Source organism: Choristoneura fumiferana, chromosome 24 (assembly GCF_025370935.1).
Source record: "Choristoneura fumiferana chromosome 24, NRCan_CFum_1, whole genome shotgun sequence".
Taxonomy (NCBI): domain Eukaryota; kingdom Metazoa; phylum Arthropoda; class Insecta; order Lepidoptera; family Tortricidae; genus Choristoneura; species Choristoneura fumiferana.
Genome location: NC_133495.1, coordinates 375,925 through 393,437, shown reverse-complemented (window position 1 = coordinate 393,437; position 17,513 = coordinate 375,925). Strand labels below are relative to the sequence as shown.

Sequence of the window (17,513 nt, the reverse complement as noted above, 5' to 3'; positions counted from 1 at the left end):
TAATCATTAAGAATAAAAGACAAATAAGTAGACAAACATAATTTTAATCAAATATTATGGCGTCAAAATAATGGCAGTGTAAGATTCTAATTCTTATCTCACAAAACTTGTTTAACAAAAAAAAAAGATTGCCAAATCAGAAATAGCCAGCTCATAAGCGCCATTCGAAACAATATCAAAACACGTTCCTGACGGTTGTAAACCAGCGTCCCAACAGAGGTGACCTTGGCTGGAACTTGGTTTACAACCACGGGCTGTGTTTCGGCTACACGATTTACAACCACGCGCCGACACGCTAGCGAATCAGAAGCGAGTTGCAGTTGGAAAAACGCGACCGCCTGCCAAGGACGTAATTTAGTTAACTGCAGTCTGCATGAATGGATTGCAACAAGCAAGGTCATTCCGGTTGGGACGCTACTGTCAACCGTGTGAAACGTGTTTAAAGGACAAGAAGAAGAAGTAGAAAAGAGTAGCTCGGAACAGACAGACGGTGACGACTCTCTTAGCACTTACCTACTTAGCGCATTACCAGTGATATGGAAGAAAAGCAAGGCTGATGGAACAATAGGACTAGACTACACGAATTAAGTAAATCTCTTGCTACAATTTTTCTCGCACAACTCTCCGCTTTCTCATCTCTGTTAGATACTTAGCCTAAAGCTTGTAAAGATCTTTTTTTGAGCGTCCCGTTTCTTAAATAGCCCTGCATATTGCTTGTTAAATCATAAATCTACCACTATGTTTAAAAGTTCTCTCGCAGGATAAATTTCTGGCAACAGATTTAGCCTGTCATTCCGCTGACGCATATAAACTGGTTATTTCAATGCTTAAAGTATCTCAGTCCTGGTCATTACTATTAGATACGCTCGCGGCGGCAGCTCTTAACTCCTCCCTATCGATGTTGGGCTGTTCTATCAGAGGATATGAGGGTCGCTGCAGCAGAGCGCAGACGCTAGGGTCGACTCTGATGTAGCCCTCCTCTCCCCACTTGGCAGTCCAGCTGTTCTTCAGGATGAAGTGGGGGCCGTCCTTGTTGCCCCAGCCGACGGCCAGCACGGCGTGGTTGAGAGCTGGCTTCGTCAAGCCGCTACGAACAAATTAATAACGGGTCACCAGGGGGGTACCGGAAAGCGCCCAGCGATCCCGACGCAGACCGAGAAGGAGATGGCGGTAAATTTGCTTATTTATACACTGTCATAGTACCTATTCAGATGTACTATGTAACAAATATGAATAGTACATTGTGTCTTAAGGGCGGTAAATAAGGAATTACGAACGAGAGTCTATTAAAAGCCCGAAGTCGAAGACTGAGGGCTTTAATGAGTCGATGTTCGTAATCTAGTACCGCCCGTGCGACATACAATGTTTTTCATCACATTTGGGAGTGAAATTGTATATTTGTAAAAAGAAAAACTAATATTTTTCAAAAATTGTCGATACCGCTAACTGCGCTCTTGGCAGCGCCAGCTGCCTCCCCCCCCCTCCCCCCCCGCAGCATGTGCATGGCGTGCGTGTGCAGCGCGCGCACGGAGCAGCAGCACACCATGCAGTGACAAACTCATTTACCAACCTTGGGCTTCATGACATGAAAATTAGTACGGACAATGACTCATTTACCGACCACGGGTTTCATGACAAGCACATAAGGTCGAGGGCTCTATTTGGGGGTTGCAACCAAGGTAGCCTGCATTTTACGACACTGTTTACGAGCAAGTGTGATGAAAAATAAATTCGACAGCCTCACCATCGCTTATCCTTGAGAACTCCCTTCTTGTAGAGCACGAAACTGTCGGCTCTGCCGTCCACTATCACGACGTTCGGAGCGTGCTTCCTGATCGCCACCTGTACAAAATCATTACTTGCAACGACAGACAACCAGATAAGTACCACCCTAGACGCAGTTTGAAATAACCATAGGAAATAACGCTTAGCTTTGGGGTTAATTAAATCTAAATCACTCAAATAAAAATAATCTCTTAAGTTTTCCAATCTGAGGAACGCTATGATATGTCATCATCCTCATCATATCAGCCGTAGGACATACACAGTTGGGTATAGGCCCTCTGCCGTTCCAGGGTGGAACTTTGTCACAATCAATTTCACTACGATATCTTTGGCAGATGTATGGAGGGGATGTCAATAAGACATTAGTAGCGCAAAGGTTCTATCTTGGTACGTGATTCAGTTTGTTCAACTGAATGTTACATAGAGATAATTGAATGATTAAAATGGAGGAAGACAAGTTCGATCTACAAAATACTCCCATCCTCTCTCAATTTCTGCAGTCTTCCCCTCCCCTCTGGGTTGTGGCAGAATATCAGTGTTTTGCTCCTATGAGCAATGTTGACCACTGAGCCATGACCCTTTTGCACTACTGCAGCGCACACAAACAATTGAAAATTGTTTACTTTTAAGTTAGGACTGTTCTTTTTTTTTTCTTATTTATGTAATTTTGATTGTGTGTGTTTGCAGTAACAAATAAACATTTTATCTATCTATCTATCTATCTATCTTCCCGAGATCATAAAGATGCGTCAAAATATCGGGAGCTATTACAGGTTATCGCGATCTACACCCAGTGGAAAATATGGTACAGAAGTCCAGAATTCTGCATTATTTTAATTTAAGGAGCCCCTCACGCACGATAACACAAGCATCCAGGTAGCCAGAACACAGCGGTCGCGCTCGGCACAATGTCGGCACACAGACCTCGGAGGTCCAGCAGGGCTACTACGAAACTCGAAGTTCGTGTCGTGCGGTCCCTCTGACAATTATACTATTTAATACGAGAGCGAAAGGACCGCACGACACGAACTTGGAGTTTCGAGTTTCGGTAGTAGCCCTGCAGTTCAATCTACGTCGCCGTCGAGCATGAGTAAAGTCTGGTTGTAGTTGGAGACACACCTTAAGAGCAGACACGCTGTTCGCAGTGACGTTGACGTGTCCGCTGATGTGCGTGACGGGGGGCACGCTGCGGTCCTTGCACTCCAACACCTGCGCAATAATGAATTCGCTGTTTTGTGAAAAGATAAAAGTTCACAATCACAACCTCATATTTTAAGTTCATTACTTTACCCACCTCATGCGGCAAATGCACTAACTAATTTGTTGGTTCACCTATTGTGGTGTGGTCGCGCAACTTGTTTTAAATTACTTCTGCGAACGAACATCATCAACAAGTATTACGTCGGTCATTCTCATGTTATTGTGCACCTGTCTAATTACCGTACCGCTTTTTTCCCGCACTAGTGACACCGGTAATTAGACTTAAGTTCACAGATAAATGATAAAATGATAAGATGGCAGCCATCCTTTTTCTAGATGTGCACTCAGTTTCAGTGTGTAATTAGACAGGTGCACGATAAAATGAGAATGGCCGAGCTGTCGTTCACCGAATTCCGTCGCCTATCGTGTTCTTTTACACTGTTGCAGTCATTGTTCTTCTCATTTCCACTACAACCTTCAACCTACTCCTACAAAAGCAGAAAATTTGAAATTACGCGGCTGGTTTAACACAAAGATTTATTTAATTTTAACACTCTTCTGTATAATTTGCCTCTAGTCTCGTGGCACTAGACAGTTAGTTAGGTACGCGGCATTGCAGTATCATTGACGACATGGGAGAGCTTCTACTAAAATCTAGTCAGCATAGAATAACCGTGCCACGCTTAGGTATTCTATGCGTACTCTTTCATGTTAGCTCGAATATTACAAGCAGTTCCGCCTCCGTGCCGCTCCGCCGTCGCTGTCAGTGCATTTCAAGTTTTAAGCACGCAAACTCCACTGGATTCTTAGAATGTATTGGTTGTACCTTGGCCTCGTACTCGGTGTATTCGTCCCAGGCAGGAAGACCGCGGCCCTGGACATAGTCGTACGCAAAGCTGGGCCACGTACCGTTGCAGCCATTCGTGCCGTACCTGCAATACATCCAACAACATTTCAAGCCGTATCTTCTGGTTGCTATATTCTCTCAATGTAATTTGCGGCAGTGCGTCTCGGTACTACCTGGCATTAGGAAAATCAGCTAAGTATAAAAAACCACACAAAAACACATCAACATCTCTTCCTACGTTAGCAGCAACGATGCAACAGACATATCTACACATTATACTCAGGTTTAACTTATAATACTGGGGAGTATTTGCGTCGTTGGGGATAAAACAAAGATAATCTTCTGACTGTTTGGCAAAGCTCATGTTGAACAGAGTACTTACGGTTTTCCGCAGTCAACAAGGCACTGCGGGCTCAAAGGCACCAGGCGGTTGGTCTTCTTGAAGAGAGCTCCTTCCGTGGCGCCTGCCACCGCGAAGGCCCAACAAGACGAACAGGTTGTGCCTTGGACTGGAATGATTATATTTTTCTGATTATGAATTCTATTGGATTACACTAAGTTTCTATGATTATAACTTGACTGTTACTGTATAACGTATGTGTTCTTAATTTAGTGATCTTACTTACGAGTATAAACAATAGTGCAAGTGATTTCTAAAAGTGGGCACGCATTTTCGTTTCATCGCTGACTGCCTACAATCGGCCGAGTCCCGGCGTGCACTGAATGCCGGACGGACTAAGGACTGTGAACTAGCATTTGGGGAGTACAGCCCCTGCGCGTAAGTTGCCTTGCCTAGACGATCGCTTTATAAGAATGGTCTAATTACTTACATCGTACAGGAGACACAGCACCACGTGGACGCCAGTCAAACTCATCAGGCAGTTTGTTTGAGATGTCCTTAACTTCATTGTCTGAGTACGGGAAGGGGACAAGACCCGGTTCCTCAGTGCCCTCTTTCGGCTGGATTACTCCGAGGAGTTTCTCAATCTCGTCGTCCAATCGATCGGCCAGGAAGTTGACTGCCAGCTCGAAAGTGTCAGCGAGGCGGTTGCCCGCTGCGACGAACCGAGATTTCTGCGTGAGGATGTTTTTGCGGACTGCTTCCTCAGCCTCATCCAGATAATTACGTTGGAAATCAACCTTGAATCTGTGAAATTTTTAACATATCAGCTCAGTATTTTGGGGAATGGAAAGGATTTCTCGAGCGTCGAGAAGTTTCGTTCTATTTTGATAATCTCATTTATTTCTCTTCGTCACGAAGGGCCCTAACCTAATATAGCCGTGGATACCTAAGCTAGTTATTTCATCTATGGTGTCTCATGTGAATCATGGGCTCGAGCTCTGACTCGCAATTTTTTAGATTTTTAGTTATGAGCAATATATATAAAAATATAATTATATTTAAAAATCACTACGCCCGTTCCGGCTTAGGAAATCATCGTGAGGAATCTTGCATCCTGCCATTCCTGCATGCACCTAAGAAGCTAAATGTGTGCAAAGTTCCCAATTGGCAGTAGGTCTGAGTGGGAACTACGAGTACAGCTCAAGCCTTTTCATTGTGAGCGGATGTCTACATATATTATGACTGCTCAGCAGAGAGACCTACCTATACAAGTGGTAATGACTTTTATGTAAGATTTTTTTTAATGAAAAAGCAAATACAAACTGAGACATGGATGCACAGAAAACCAGAAAAAGAGACCAGCACTGGGAATCGAACCCAGGTCCTCAGCATTCCGTACTGCGTGCTATAACCCCTACACCACTGCTGGACAGGAATCTAGACACGAATTTTTCCTATGCATACATATCTCAGCTGCATACGTCGCTACTAAGCAATCAATCATAATTCATGTCTAGATTCCTGTCCAGCAGTGGTGTAGGGGTTATAGCACGCAGCACGGAATGCTGAGGACCTGGGTTCGATTCCCAGTGCTGGTCTCTTTTTCTGTCTCATGAAACTCAAGTCTTCATGTCTCTGTTTGTATTTGCGATATGGTTTCACGGGATACCCGTAAAAGTAACAAATTTGGAGTTGAAATAAAATATACAAAAAGACTCCAAAAAATCAATCATAAATGAAAAAGATTTTCGGAACACATTTGTCGGTATACGCGCCAGAGGTGTCCAACGTACTAGATTCAAAAGATTTTATTTTTAAAGTACCTCCCATAGACGTAAAGTGGGGGTGATTTTTTTTCTCTCATCCAACCTTGTAGTGTTGGGTATCGTTGGATAGGTCTTTTAAAACCATTATGGGGTTGCTTTAAAAAAAATCGACTCAGGGTTTTTTTTGCAAAATATTCAACTTTAAAGCCCCCCCTCTAAAATCTAAACCGGTGGGTGGAAAAATTGAAAAAAATTCAGAATGGTAGTAAGTATATCGAACGTACAAGAAAAACTATAACGGTTAAGTTTCTTGAGAATTATTAGTAGTTTAAGAGTAAATAGCAGCCTAAGGTATAAAATATTACCTAAACATGGAATATTCCCTACAAAATACGTTACGAAATCCTTAGAAAAAATATTACTTAATTTTTCCTAATGGCTACGGAACCCTATTTCGGGCGTGTCCGACACGCTCTTGGCCGGTTTTTATTTTTAGTTAGCTATATCTAATCTCCCCTTCAATAGAGCCAGGAATTACACTTACTTATCCAAAGCAAAGTCGTATCTGGTATCTCGCATGGGCAGCGAGAATTCGAGCAGGGGCTTGAAACGGGCCGCTATTTCAGCGAACGCATGCTTGTCGTTAGCAGCTGGTTCTGGCAGGTCGTCGAAGACGTCACATTCCTTGGAAGTATCGGGCAACACGGCATCTGCTGGCCCGGCGAGCTGACGGTATCGGTGGGTGTAGGCGTCGCAAGCGGGGCCGAGGACAGAGGAGTCTGTTACCACTGAGTATCTGGAAAACAATGATGCTTCGGTAAGCAGTTGGGTAAGACTGATAAGAAGAAAATAATTTTAGTTACATAATGCATTTACTATATATAGCCGTTTGGAAATTGAATTTAAATTCAGAGATTTAACTAAATTTGAAAATAATAAATACTATACAGTGGAACCAGTCTTCATGTCTCTGTACTGTAGGTATACCACAAGTTTCATCCAAATCCGTTTAGCAATTTTGGAGTTAAAATCGCATTTACAATAGTAAAGCTGCAAGCATACCGTGTCCACTAGCCACTATACCCTCAATTATCTTGTAAGGAACATAAGAGACAGTTCACAGATGTGGTCCTCCGCAAAGTAACGCCTGACCCAATATACATAAGAAACATCCATCATTACCTCAGAGGCACGGAAGCCCCGTTGTTCCTGGTGACGAGCAGCTCGTGGTGGAAGGTGAGGGACTCGCCGCGCGCCGCGCCGCCCTCGCCCGGGCCGCCCGCCACCACGCGATGCCACCTCTCCACCTGGGACTGGCCCTCAGCTGACGTGTAACCTGAAGACGCGATCAGGTTAACATTAAGGGGCTGTTTCACCATCAATTTTATTGATTAAATTTATTTGACGGATAAATGTGATGCCGTCTCTGTTTGTTTTGTTCGAATAGACGGAGATGGCATCACATTTATCCGTCAGCTAAAATTAATCAACGGGTGGTGAAACAGCTCCTAACAATCGTAAACATGATAGTTTATGTGCTAAGTAACTAAAATAGGATTTTAAATACTGTAGGTAGATGCATATAGGCATATTTTTCGATGGGAGTGACCTATGTACAGTCAAAGAAACTGAATCACGTACCAGGGTACCATACATCGGCCAAAGAAATCATAGCGAAATTGGTTATGAAAAGGTTCCACCCTGGTACCTGATTCAGTTTCCTCGACCGTATGAGAGAGGTCTATGTATGGGGTATTGGGGAGGCCAATGCATGGGGGGAGGCCTATGCGTGGGGGAGGCCTATGTATGGGGTAGAAAATGTCAAATTGTCCAACAGTGGATGTCCTATGGTTATTTGGTCCGATGATGAAATTGCTGTGCCGGTGAAATTACTGGCACGTGAGGTATCCCATCTTAGGCCTCTAGGTTGGCAACGTGTCTGCAATACCCCTGGTGTTGCAGATGTTTATGGGCGGTGGTGATCTCTTACCATCAGGAGACCCACTTGCTCGTTTGACATCCAGTCGAATAAAAAAAAATGATTTTGCAGTTGACGAAGCCACACGATATCTAACAGCGATAGACTTCTAATTGTAGATAAGTAGAGAATTTTGCTTCATTTGCTGATCTTGAGTAACAAAGGTAAACTCGATTATACTTTGCACAATTAAACATACCAGCGAATTCGAAGCCATCTACATCTGGCAGTCCTGGGAAGGTCTGGTCTTTTGTGCTCCCAGGCATCAGAGGCGACAGGGTGCACCGCCTTACCACTTTATCTCCGGTACGGTCTACTCGGACCTGTGAAGTTTAAAGTCTTCAGTAGTTATGCAAGTTTACTTTTCTTTACAGGTAGGCAAGCGATGAAATACTACCATTGTATACATTTTTGGGAAATATTATAGCTCCATGGTCACGAATCGTTATACCGAAAGGGTTCCGAGGGATGGCCAAAGGAGCAGAGGCAGACCCAAGACGAGACGGCGCGACCTGAGAGCATTTCAGCTCGATTGGCAGATGCATGCTCAGGATAGGGAAGAGTAGCGGAAGAAATGGGAGGGAGGCCTTTGCCCAGTAGTGGGACATATTACGGGCTACATAGTGATTTTGCCAATATTGGGGTTGAAGAAGACACTAATGGATCCCGTTGTGCGTAGCTTAAAATACTACCAGTAAGAGCGCTTCAGTCGGCCGTCAATGCACATATTATTAGTCTATGTTTTGAGTAGACCTCTCTCCACCTTTTTGATTAGCGTTCATGAGGAAATCAATCAATACCCATCAATAATTTTTAAGGAACATTACCTCTAGGAACTGCACGCGGCCATCAGAAAGAGGGGCTTGGTAGAAGGTGGTACCACCGTCTTCCACCACAGTACGAGCTGTTCTGGAGCCCGCGTGCCACCTGTCAAATAAGAACTGGTGAAAAACTTGTTGAACAATAATTAATAACCTCATTGTGGGTCTTTATTTACTGGATTTTTTTGACAGGAAGTCGGTATTGCCTCTCTTTTTATACTTAAATGGCGATAACTTGGACAGTGACCCGCACTCCGACGTTTATCTTAGTGGATAAGTATTTAGTCATCCATCCATAGAGCTTCTTTCAAAAACTAGGAGTTGACTATTACCTATATTTTTTTTTATTTATTAACACTACTATTACGTAAAATCATAAGGGCATTGTTTATATAAGTGATGATCAAATATATTCAACGTACTGTGTCTGGAAAGCCTCAGTATAGTCAGCATGGGGTACATTGAGGTCGATACGAAGCTGCAGTGAGCGGTCAAAGCGGGGGCGCGGGGGCGCCGCAGCCGGGATCGGGGCGCTACCGGATGGCTCCTCCGGCACGACCGGAATGCGGTCCGGCAGAGAGCGGTCCGGGATCAAAACGGCCGGCAGCTCGGGAGCTTGTGGCACTTGGCGTTGGAAGCTCTGGACCATTTCTGCTGATGTGTCTGCAGTGGGGATACGGAGGGGTTTAATAAGGAGCAATTAAATTGAAGCAAATTCGCTTCGCTCGCTCCCGTGGAAGAATAAAAAATTGGCTAGATTTGTAACCCTTTTGGAATTTCGTGATTTTCCTTCTTAGTGCACCTGTATGTTTCTCAAGGAATATATTTGCTAAAATCGGAAAAACACGGTGTACATATATCAGATCAATTCAGATCATAAGGTGCACCAAGAGCCCAAAAAAAACATCTTGATTTCTCGACAAACGGTGAACGTTAGCGTAGCTTTTACGCAATGGAACACTATAATAAAAGATAAGTAGATAAATATTTAAAAATGCTCACGGAAAAGTTGGTCGAATAGTCCTGCCGAAAACGGTATTGCATCTTCAAGTGCAGGCGCAGAGACTTGAACGCCCAAGTTGACATTCGGAGCTCTTCCTGGAGAAACCTGAAGTGACCCAGGAGCTTCCACCCCAAAGCTCACTTTACTGCCACCAGCTCCAAGATTAAAGTTAAGACTACCTCTGGGTGGAACAACTTCAGTTATTTTCGGGATCTGGGAAAGAAAATTTCTGACAGGCTTCTGATTGTCCTGTTGCGATCCAGTATTGAAGAACGGTGGGAGGCCCTTGACAGGTCTTTGGACATTGACTTGGTCATTGGGTTCAGCGTCAAAGAACTGTTGCTTGAACTGCTCTAAGTTGTTGTGTTGTTGAGCTGATTTCTGGACGCTGGGGGGGGTTGTTTCGGTAAATTGCTGGCGGTTGGCGACGTAAGTTGCGGATTGCACTTGCGGCGGCAGAGGGTAAACACCTTCGTTGACTTCGGTTTGCTCATTGTTATGGTGGGCATTGCAGGTATCTGCGAAAATCAAAGCATAGTGTGCTGTAGAGATTTATTTTCTATCATATTTCAATGTTTTAATTCTATTTTAAACTTCTCTTCTTTCTACCTGGAGCCTTGGTGTACACGGGCACGGGTAGCACCAGCACTGGCAGCGTCACGCCGCCTTGCCCTCCTGCAGATAGTGAGGTTCGATAAGTGACTTTACAATGAGAGGTTCATGTTTGATTTTAAAAATGAGCATGTAATAGGTACTGTACCCAGTTGAATCGGCAGCTGCACTGGAAGCAGAGGTCCGGCGTTAGGGACGTTTTTGTCACTTGGTCTTTCTATCGACAAAGATATATTATAGTTAGAAAGTGTAGAAAAAAAACTTTTTGTTGACTGTAGGTTAGGTACATGCATTATCTTATCATCTAACCTATGTACGTTTGTTTGTAGAAAGTCAATCCGACATCAACTTCGACTTTACAAATTTGACCCATACTGACATAGCAAGTTAAATAAAAACTTGTAATGAACACAGGGCCGAACTTTACGAAGATTTTTAAGTTTCCATTTAATCACGAAGCGATATCTACGGACTAATGAATCTTTTGGAAACATGTTTGAAGGTATGGACGTTTGAAATTGCCTTTATACGATTTTCTTTCTGGCGAAAATTTTTGTGTTGTAACCACTACGAAACTTATTTCAACGCGTCCTTGAACATTTGAAAGTATTTTCCTGTTATTACCAGTGCCTAAACCTCAAAACCAACCATCTCATTATCGCCCTTCGCATCAATACAATGATTTAAATAAGTGTCTAAGTTAGTGGTTTATTACGAAGATTTATACAAACTTTTTGAGTGGACAAGTGAATGGTGTGTTTGTTACATCAATGATAATTTGCAACAAATTACGAGATTCTTCCTCAACATTTGCAAGGCAACGTGGCAACGTGGCAACAAGAAACACATTTCTTCTAAAATAATTGAAACAGACTCGAATGAATGATCTGAATTAAAAACGTCTTGAGAAAAATAACCGCCCGCGCCGCGGCCCTTCAAGTCTATATTCTGTGCGCCCGCAACCGTATTTTTCAGAACGATCTGTGATTTCGTCAACGATCTTCGTTCTCGCCTAAGTTAAGGAAGACACCATCAACATATAGTATATTCTTTAGAGTCTAATAACAAACCTCCTGAAATGCTGAGGAAGACACCAGCTGACCGCCGGTGCCTATTGCCTGTAGGCTCGCCGCTGCTGGCCAAGCCTGCAACAAAAAAAGATTAGTTTAGTAGTTCAGATTAGAGAAGGTTCAGATCTATGAAAGCGAGTCGGAACCTTACAGAAATGAGTGAAATTCTACGAATCTACAAAAGGACTACTTAAATACGTGCGTACAACTTCTAGTAGATAAACTATACTGAACGGCAAAAAATCTGGCCCTCAAAATTATGCAGAAATACTTAGGTAGTTTTGTATGTAGAGTGGGACAAATTTTGTGCCGCTGAGTATATTTATGACATATTTTATTTAATAGAAAGACAAGTTATACTACCTACGGTCATTATTATTAATTGCAGTTAGAAAAAACTTGTGTGTGGTTGATTATGTTTGTGAATATACCGATTATTATTTATTACCGATGGTTAGGTAGTAATATGTGTGTATTACCAATGTATTACTTATATGGATGTCAAACTACTCCAAGTCATCTAAAATAGTTTTTAGCTTTATGAGTTTCACAGAGGAAGCATATTAGGTTAAGGCTTAGGAGAGATATCTGTACTCCACCTAAACTAGTAGTAGACTCTCAAACAGTGGAAGATGGTAATAAGGTTTGCGAAGTCTTTAATGAGTTCTTATCATCTATTGGAACAAAATTATCTAATCAAATACAACAAACAAACGTAGATACAACGAAATACATACACACATAAGTACATACATGATAAGCCCACATCTGAAATGAATGCACTGAAACCTTGTTCTGTAGATGAAATAACAAATATTATTAACGGTCTGAATGCTAATACGAGCACAGGTATCGATGGAATAAGTACAAAATCGATAAAATGTATTGCTAAACTTATAGTAGAAAACCTCACTAACGTGATAAATCAAAATCTTGCTACCGGCAAGTTTCCTGACAGCCTAAAAGTAGCGAGAGTGACACCTATCTTTAAATCTGGTAGTAAAACGAACCCGGAAGACCATCGACCGATATCCGTGCTTCCTGTGATATCCAAGATCTATGAAAAAGTACTGTATAGACGCCTCGATGAACACCTTACTAATACAAACTTTTTAACATCTCAAAAGTACGGCTTTAGAAACAAATCAAACACTTTATCTGCAGCCATGGATCTAATTACAAAAATAAAAGTGAATTATTGACGATAGAAACATTAGTTTAGGTGTCTTCATAGATTTAAAGAAAGCGTTTGATACAGTTAGCCACGCTTTGGTTTTAGAGAAATTTTGTAACTTGGGTATCACAGGTACCGCGCACAAGATATTTAAATCTTATCTTACTAATAGATACCAACTAGTTAGGATAGGGGAAAGGGAAAACAGCATTAACCCGACATTAGTATCATGTGGAATTCCTCAGGGATCGATTTTAGGCCCGTTGCTTTTTTCTTTATATGTTAACAATGTTACAACTATCGGACTATCAGGACAACATAAGTTTATACGCGGATGATACTTGTCTTTTTTATTTCGGCTGCACTTTGGAGGACATTGCAGGATCTCATCCATCAAGCACATAATAATCTTAATCTCTTTAACTACTGGTGTCAATATAATCTCTTAACTATTAATACGAAGAAACTACTTACTAATTATGTGTCATTGCTGTTATAAATAAATTATTTTCTTTCTTTCTTTCTTTCCTTCAAAACGGCATATATGATATTTAAAGCTAAAAATAAAATCCTCCCGTCCTACATCAACCTTACAATCAATAGCCAACCACTAAATCATTCCCATCATGACATGAAAAGTATATTGGGCTCATCGAATTTATAACCATTTCTAACCATTATTATATAGGGTATAAAGTCGATGCTTGGGCTATACTTAGATGACAAATTAAGCTGGAAAGGTCATATACAACATGTACAATCTAAATTGTCTTCAGTCACAGGTATACTACGAAGAATTGCATCATGCATCCCTCACAAAGCTCGCTTGACAATACAATTCGTTAATAAAATCACACTTAGCTTATTTAATCGAAATATGGGGAACAGCTGCCAACACAAACCTACAAAAATTACAAAGATCTCAAAACAAATCAATAAAGACCCTATTTAAATATGACTACAGAATGAACACCCAATTACTATACAAGAAGAAGAAAGTAGAACTGTTCAACATAAGACAGTTATACACATACTCAACATGCATTTTCGTAAAAAAGATCCTAACAAATAAAATTTGGGTAAATATTTCTCAATCGGGTCCCACTCCAGCCTTTGCACCATGGAGCAGACAAGAACACAAAAACACAGGGGGTTACTGTTACGTATAGGGGAGATAAGTGACCTAAAAATCTTGTTAGGTATTCAAAATATTCTCCTAACACTATGTCGATGTCGGTGTGTGACTGTCGTGGATGGCCATGTCAAATTACAGATTTCTAGTCTTAGAATATATCAGCTAAGCCATACAGACAGACACATAAGCCAAAACTACGTTTTTGCCCAATTTGGTTTCGGAACTGTTAATCTTATCGCCAACTGAAGTGGTTAACCGTCAAGGTAAACCGACGGGACCTCTCAGTATTCTAATATTTGCTATTTGTTAGAGTATCATCAATATATTTAAAGCCGGCTTCCTCGCAGCAAAGGCCAAGGCCGCGACTCACCATTTCTCGACTCGCATGGTTCGCATTCATTATGTATTAGAATTATTGAGAATGTCATGTGTCCCACGTCCTCTGATGAAGACGTCTCTTAGAGATCCGTATAGGAAGAAGGTTTTGTGTAGTCTATAGCCATAGTTTACTTACAGCTAGCTTTTGTTCGCGATTTCATCCACGCCATAAAAAATGGAATTTGACCCCTTCCTTTTTAGGGTTCCGGAGCCAAAATGGCAAAAACGGAACCCTTATAGTTTCGCCATGTCTGTCTGTCTGTCTGTCCGTCCATCCGCGGCTTTGCTCAAGGACTATCAATGATAGAAAGCTGTAATTTTGCACGGATGTACATATGTAAAGTATGCCGACAAAAAGGTACAATAAAAAATTTTAAAAAAAATTTTTAGGTACCTCCCATAGACGTAAAGTGGGGATTTTTTTTCCTCGTCCAATCCTGTAGTGTGGAGTATCGTTGGATAGGTCTTTTAAATAATAATAATTTATTTATTTATCAGACAACATAGATCCATTCATTTGTTAGTACATACATTAAACACTTTTAAAATAAGTTAGTTCTTAAAACATAAGGGTTACTAAGACGATTTTGCTATTCAGTGATTTGTTTGCAAAATATTCAACTTTAAAGTGCAAATTTTCATTAAAATCGAGCGGCCGGTGGGTGGAAAAATTTGAAAAAAATCAGGATGGTAGTAAGTAACATTAGGGGTTTACTAAGACGATTTTGCTATTCAGAGTAAATAGTTTTAAGGTATAAAATATACCTAAACTTATAAAATATATATTTTCCTTAAAATACGACCTTAGTAAAATGGCTACGGAACCTTATTTTGGGCGTGTCGGACACGCTCTTGGCCAGTTTTCCTTGTCCGTACGAGTAACTAAAGTGTTCGTTTAGTTATTTAATTAGGTACTTTCATTTGTTTTATGCTGTATTATGTATAGTTGTTAAATAAATACACTTGTAGGTTTACTTCAAATCAAAATTCAAATTCAAAAACATTTATTTGTAAGAATACAGTAAAATGATATAGTTTAAAATCACTCAATAAACTCACTCGTCAAGTTTGTGAACATCACAATTTGACCCTTGACTGGAGTTATTAGTTATTTTGTATGAAAAAAGTGTTTTTTTCACAAAGTTAGTTTTTATTCGATTTGTGTAAATATTAACTTTATATACATTACCTATAGTTACCTGGTTCCTATCAACGTACGGAGCCGTCTGTCGAAGTTAAAGGAAGTCAAGAAAAACACAATGTATATTAGTTGCCTACATAGATACGGAACCTGCAAAGCGATTGAAAAATAAGTTAGCAGATCGATTAAGTTTAGGTATAATCCTATTAATATAATTTACGAGGTGTCGTTAAATCCGGTCATCACGTCGCGCCGGATGGTACAGCTTCGACCTTACGTAACATTATAATTAATTTATGTAAATATTTTCAATTTCCAGCATATTTAAAGGTCATTTTCCTCAACCGACGAAAACAACTTTAAGTGGTTTTTTATAGATACCTGTTCACATAATAATATCTAACTGCCTGATAACCTATCTATTTACATGGGACAGTTTTATACTTAAACTTTCAATGCTTGACTAGGTACCTAGCTTGAATAAAAACTACCTATTACCACAAAGTAGATAATATTTACTGAATGAGGGCTATCGTTTTTTGTCTCACTAGATAGCGCACTGTTGCGTGAGGTTTTTAAGTATGGCTTTCAAAGTCTGTTATTACAAAAATCATATTTAATACACCTTAAAACCGTACCATAAAAATATCGAGCATGCCACAGTGTTGCATAGTCCCCGTTTTGTTCGGAAAAAAGGGAGGACAAAGGTTTCCGAAAGACAAAACTGTCTCAAAACACAGACATTCATTGCCCCGGAACGCATATTTGCCATAATTAATTTCAGATATTGCAAAATATTCACAAAATTGTTCTAAATATAAATAAACCCGCGTAGCTCAGGGGTACACTAGCGCCTCTAGTGGCGAATTCATACGCGATAGCCCTCATTCAATTTCACTTGCGAGAGGAGTGTGATCATCATCATCATTATCATCATATTAGCCACAAGACGTCCACTGTTGCCATAAACCTCTAGTAGCTTCGGAAGAGCTTCAGTTGGAAGCGAAGAGGATCGTGAACGGGGCGATGGATTTCAACTGCAGTAGTATATGTTTGATCGATTCTACATGTCATCGCAGCTACATTGCGCGTAAATAGAAGCGCACCCTAAGAACTGCTTAAAAAACAGTTAAATCTTTACCATTAGACTCAATTTACATATTAGATCATTGGATCTAATATGTAAATCTACGTATTCCTATTGCTCACACAACACCAGAAAAAACATGCTACGGATGCAACAGCAGCACACAGTCGCTTATGCCTTTTTAGGGTTCCGTACCCAAAGGCTAAAAACGGGACTCTATTGTCCGTCTGTCAGTCTGTCTGTCCCTCTATAACCAGGCTGGCAGGTTGTATCTGATGAACTGTGATAGATAAAGATGAAATTTTCACAGATGATGTAGGTATTTCTGTTGCTGCTATAACAACAAATGCTACAAACAGAATAAATCGCTCCCATATACACGAAACGTAATAACAGCAATAAGGTTTTAAAATATTCATAGAGTATTTAGTTGTATTTTCACTTTAAAAAATCATTACTAATTATTATAAATGCGAAAGTTTGTGAGGGTGAGGAGTGAGTAGAGTATGCTTTGTTACTCTTTCACGCTGAAACGGCTGGACGGATTTGGATGAAATTTTGGCGAAAAGTTAGTTTATAACCTGGATTAAAACATAGGATACTTTTTATCCCGGTATTCCCACGGGATAGGGATAAAATCTCGAAATAACAACACCTCTGGACTTCGAGTCATGAAATTAGTATGTAGGTAGTTGGACGTTTGGAATAACAGATAGGTGACTTTTTGACCCGATTCTACATGTCATCGCAGCTACATTGCGCGTAAATAGAAGCGCACCTAAGAACTGCTTAAAAAACATTTAATCTTTACCATTAGACTAGATTTACATATTAGATCATTGGATCTAGGATTAGTGGTAACATCTGAACTGGCGCACAGGCTGAGGTATAGATATCATATCATCCAGCCTATATACGTCCTGCTGGGGCGGCACAGGCCTCCTCTCAGAACAAGAGGGCTTGGGCCATAGTTCACGCGGGCCAGTGCGGATTGGGGAACTTCACGCACCATTGAATGCTTCGCAGGTTTGTGCAGGTTTCCTCACGATGTTTTCCTTCACCGAAAGCTCGTGGTGAATTTAAATGTAACTCCGCACATGAATTTCAAAAACTCAAGAAGGTGTGAGCCGGGGTTTGAACCACGACTCTGCTTGAGAGGCGATAGGTCAAACC

At 41.0% G+C, this 17,513-nt stretch overlaps 1 protein-coding gene across 1 annotated transcript in view; it reads right to left on the bottom strand.

Moving 5' to 3' along the window:
* Positions 1 to 32: 32 nt before the first annotated feature.
* Positions 33 to 17,513, bottom strand: part of LOC141442019 (uncharacterized) — a 20,837-nt gene continuing 3,356 nt past the window's right edge. Inside the window, exons 2-16 of the mRNA XM_074106934.1 lie at positions 11,426 to 11,500; positions 10,504 to 10,572; positions 10,353 to 10,418; positions 9,743 to 10,261; positions 9,163 to 9,403; positions 8,747 to 8,846; positions 8,119 to 8,242; positions 7,124 to 7,277; positions 6,486 to 6,737; positions 4,663 to 4,979; positions 4,215 to 4,341; positions 3,812 to 3,917; positions 2,905 to 2,994; positions 1,745 to 1,842; positions 33 to 1,087 (exon numbers count right to left, since the gene is read on the bottom strand). Coding sequence (XP_073963035.1) covers positions 838 to 1,087; positions 1,745 to 1,842; positions 2,905 to 2,994; positions 3,812 to 3,917; positions 4,215 to 4,341; positions 4,663 to 4,979; positions 6,486 to 6,737; positions 7,124 to 7,277; positions 8,119 to 8,242; positions 8,747 to 8,846; positions 9,163 to 9,403; positions 9,743 to 10,261; positions 10,353 to 10,418; positions 10,504 to 10,572; positions 11,426 to 11,500 — 2,588 coding nt within the window. The 3' untranslated portion in view covers positions 33 to 837. The remainder of the gene's footprint in view (positions 1,088 to 1,744; positions 1,843 to 2,904; positions 2,995 to 3,811; positions 3,918 to 4,214; positions 4,342 to 4,662; positions 4,980 to 6,485; positions 6,738 to 7,123; positions 7,278 to 8,118; positions 8,243 to 8,746; positions 8,847 to 9,162; positions 9,404 to 9,742; positions 10,262 to 10,352; positions 10,419 to 10,503; positions 10,573 to 11,425; positions 11,501 to 17,513) is intronic.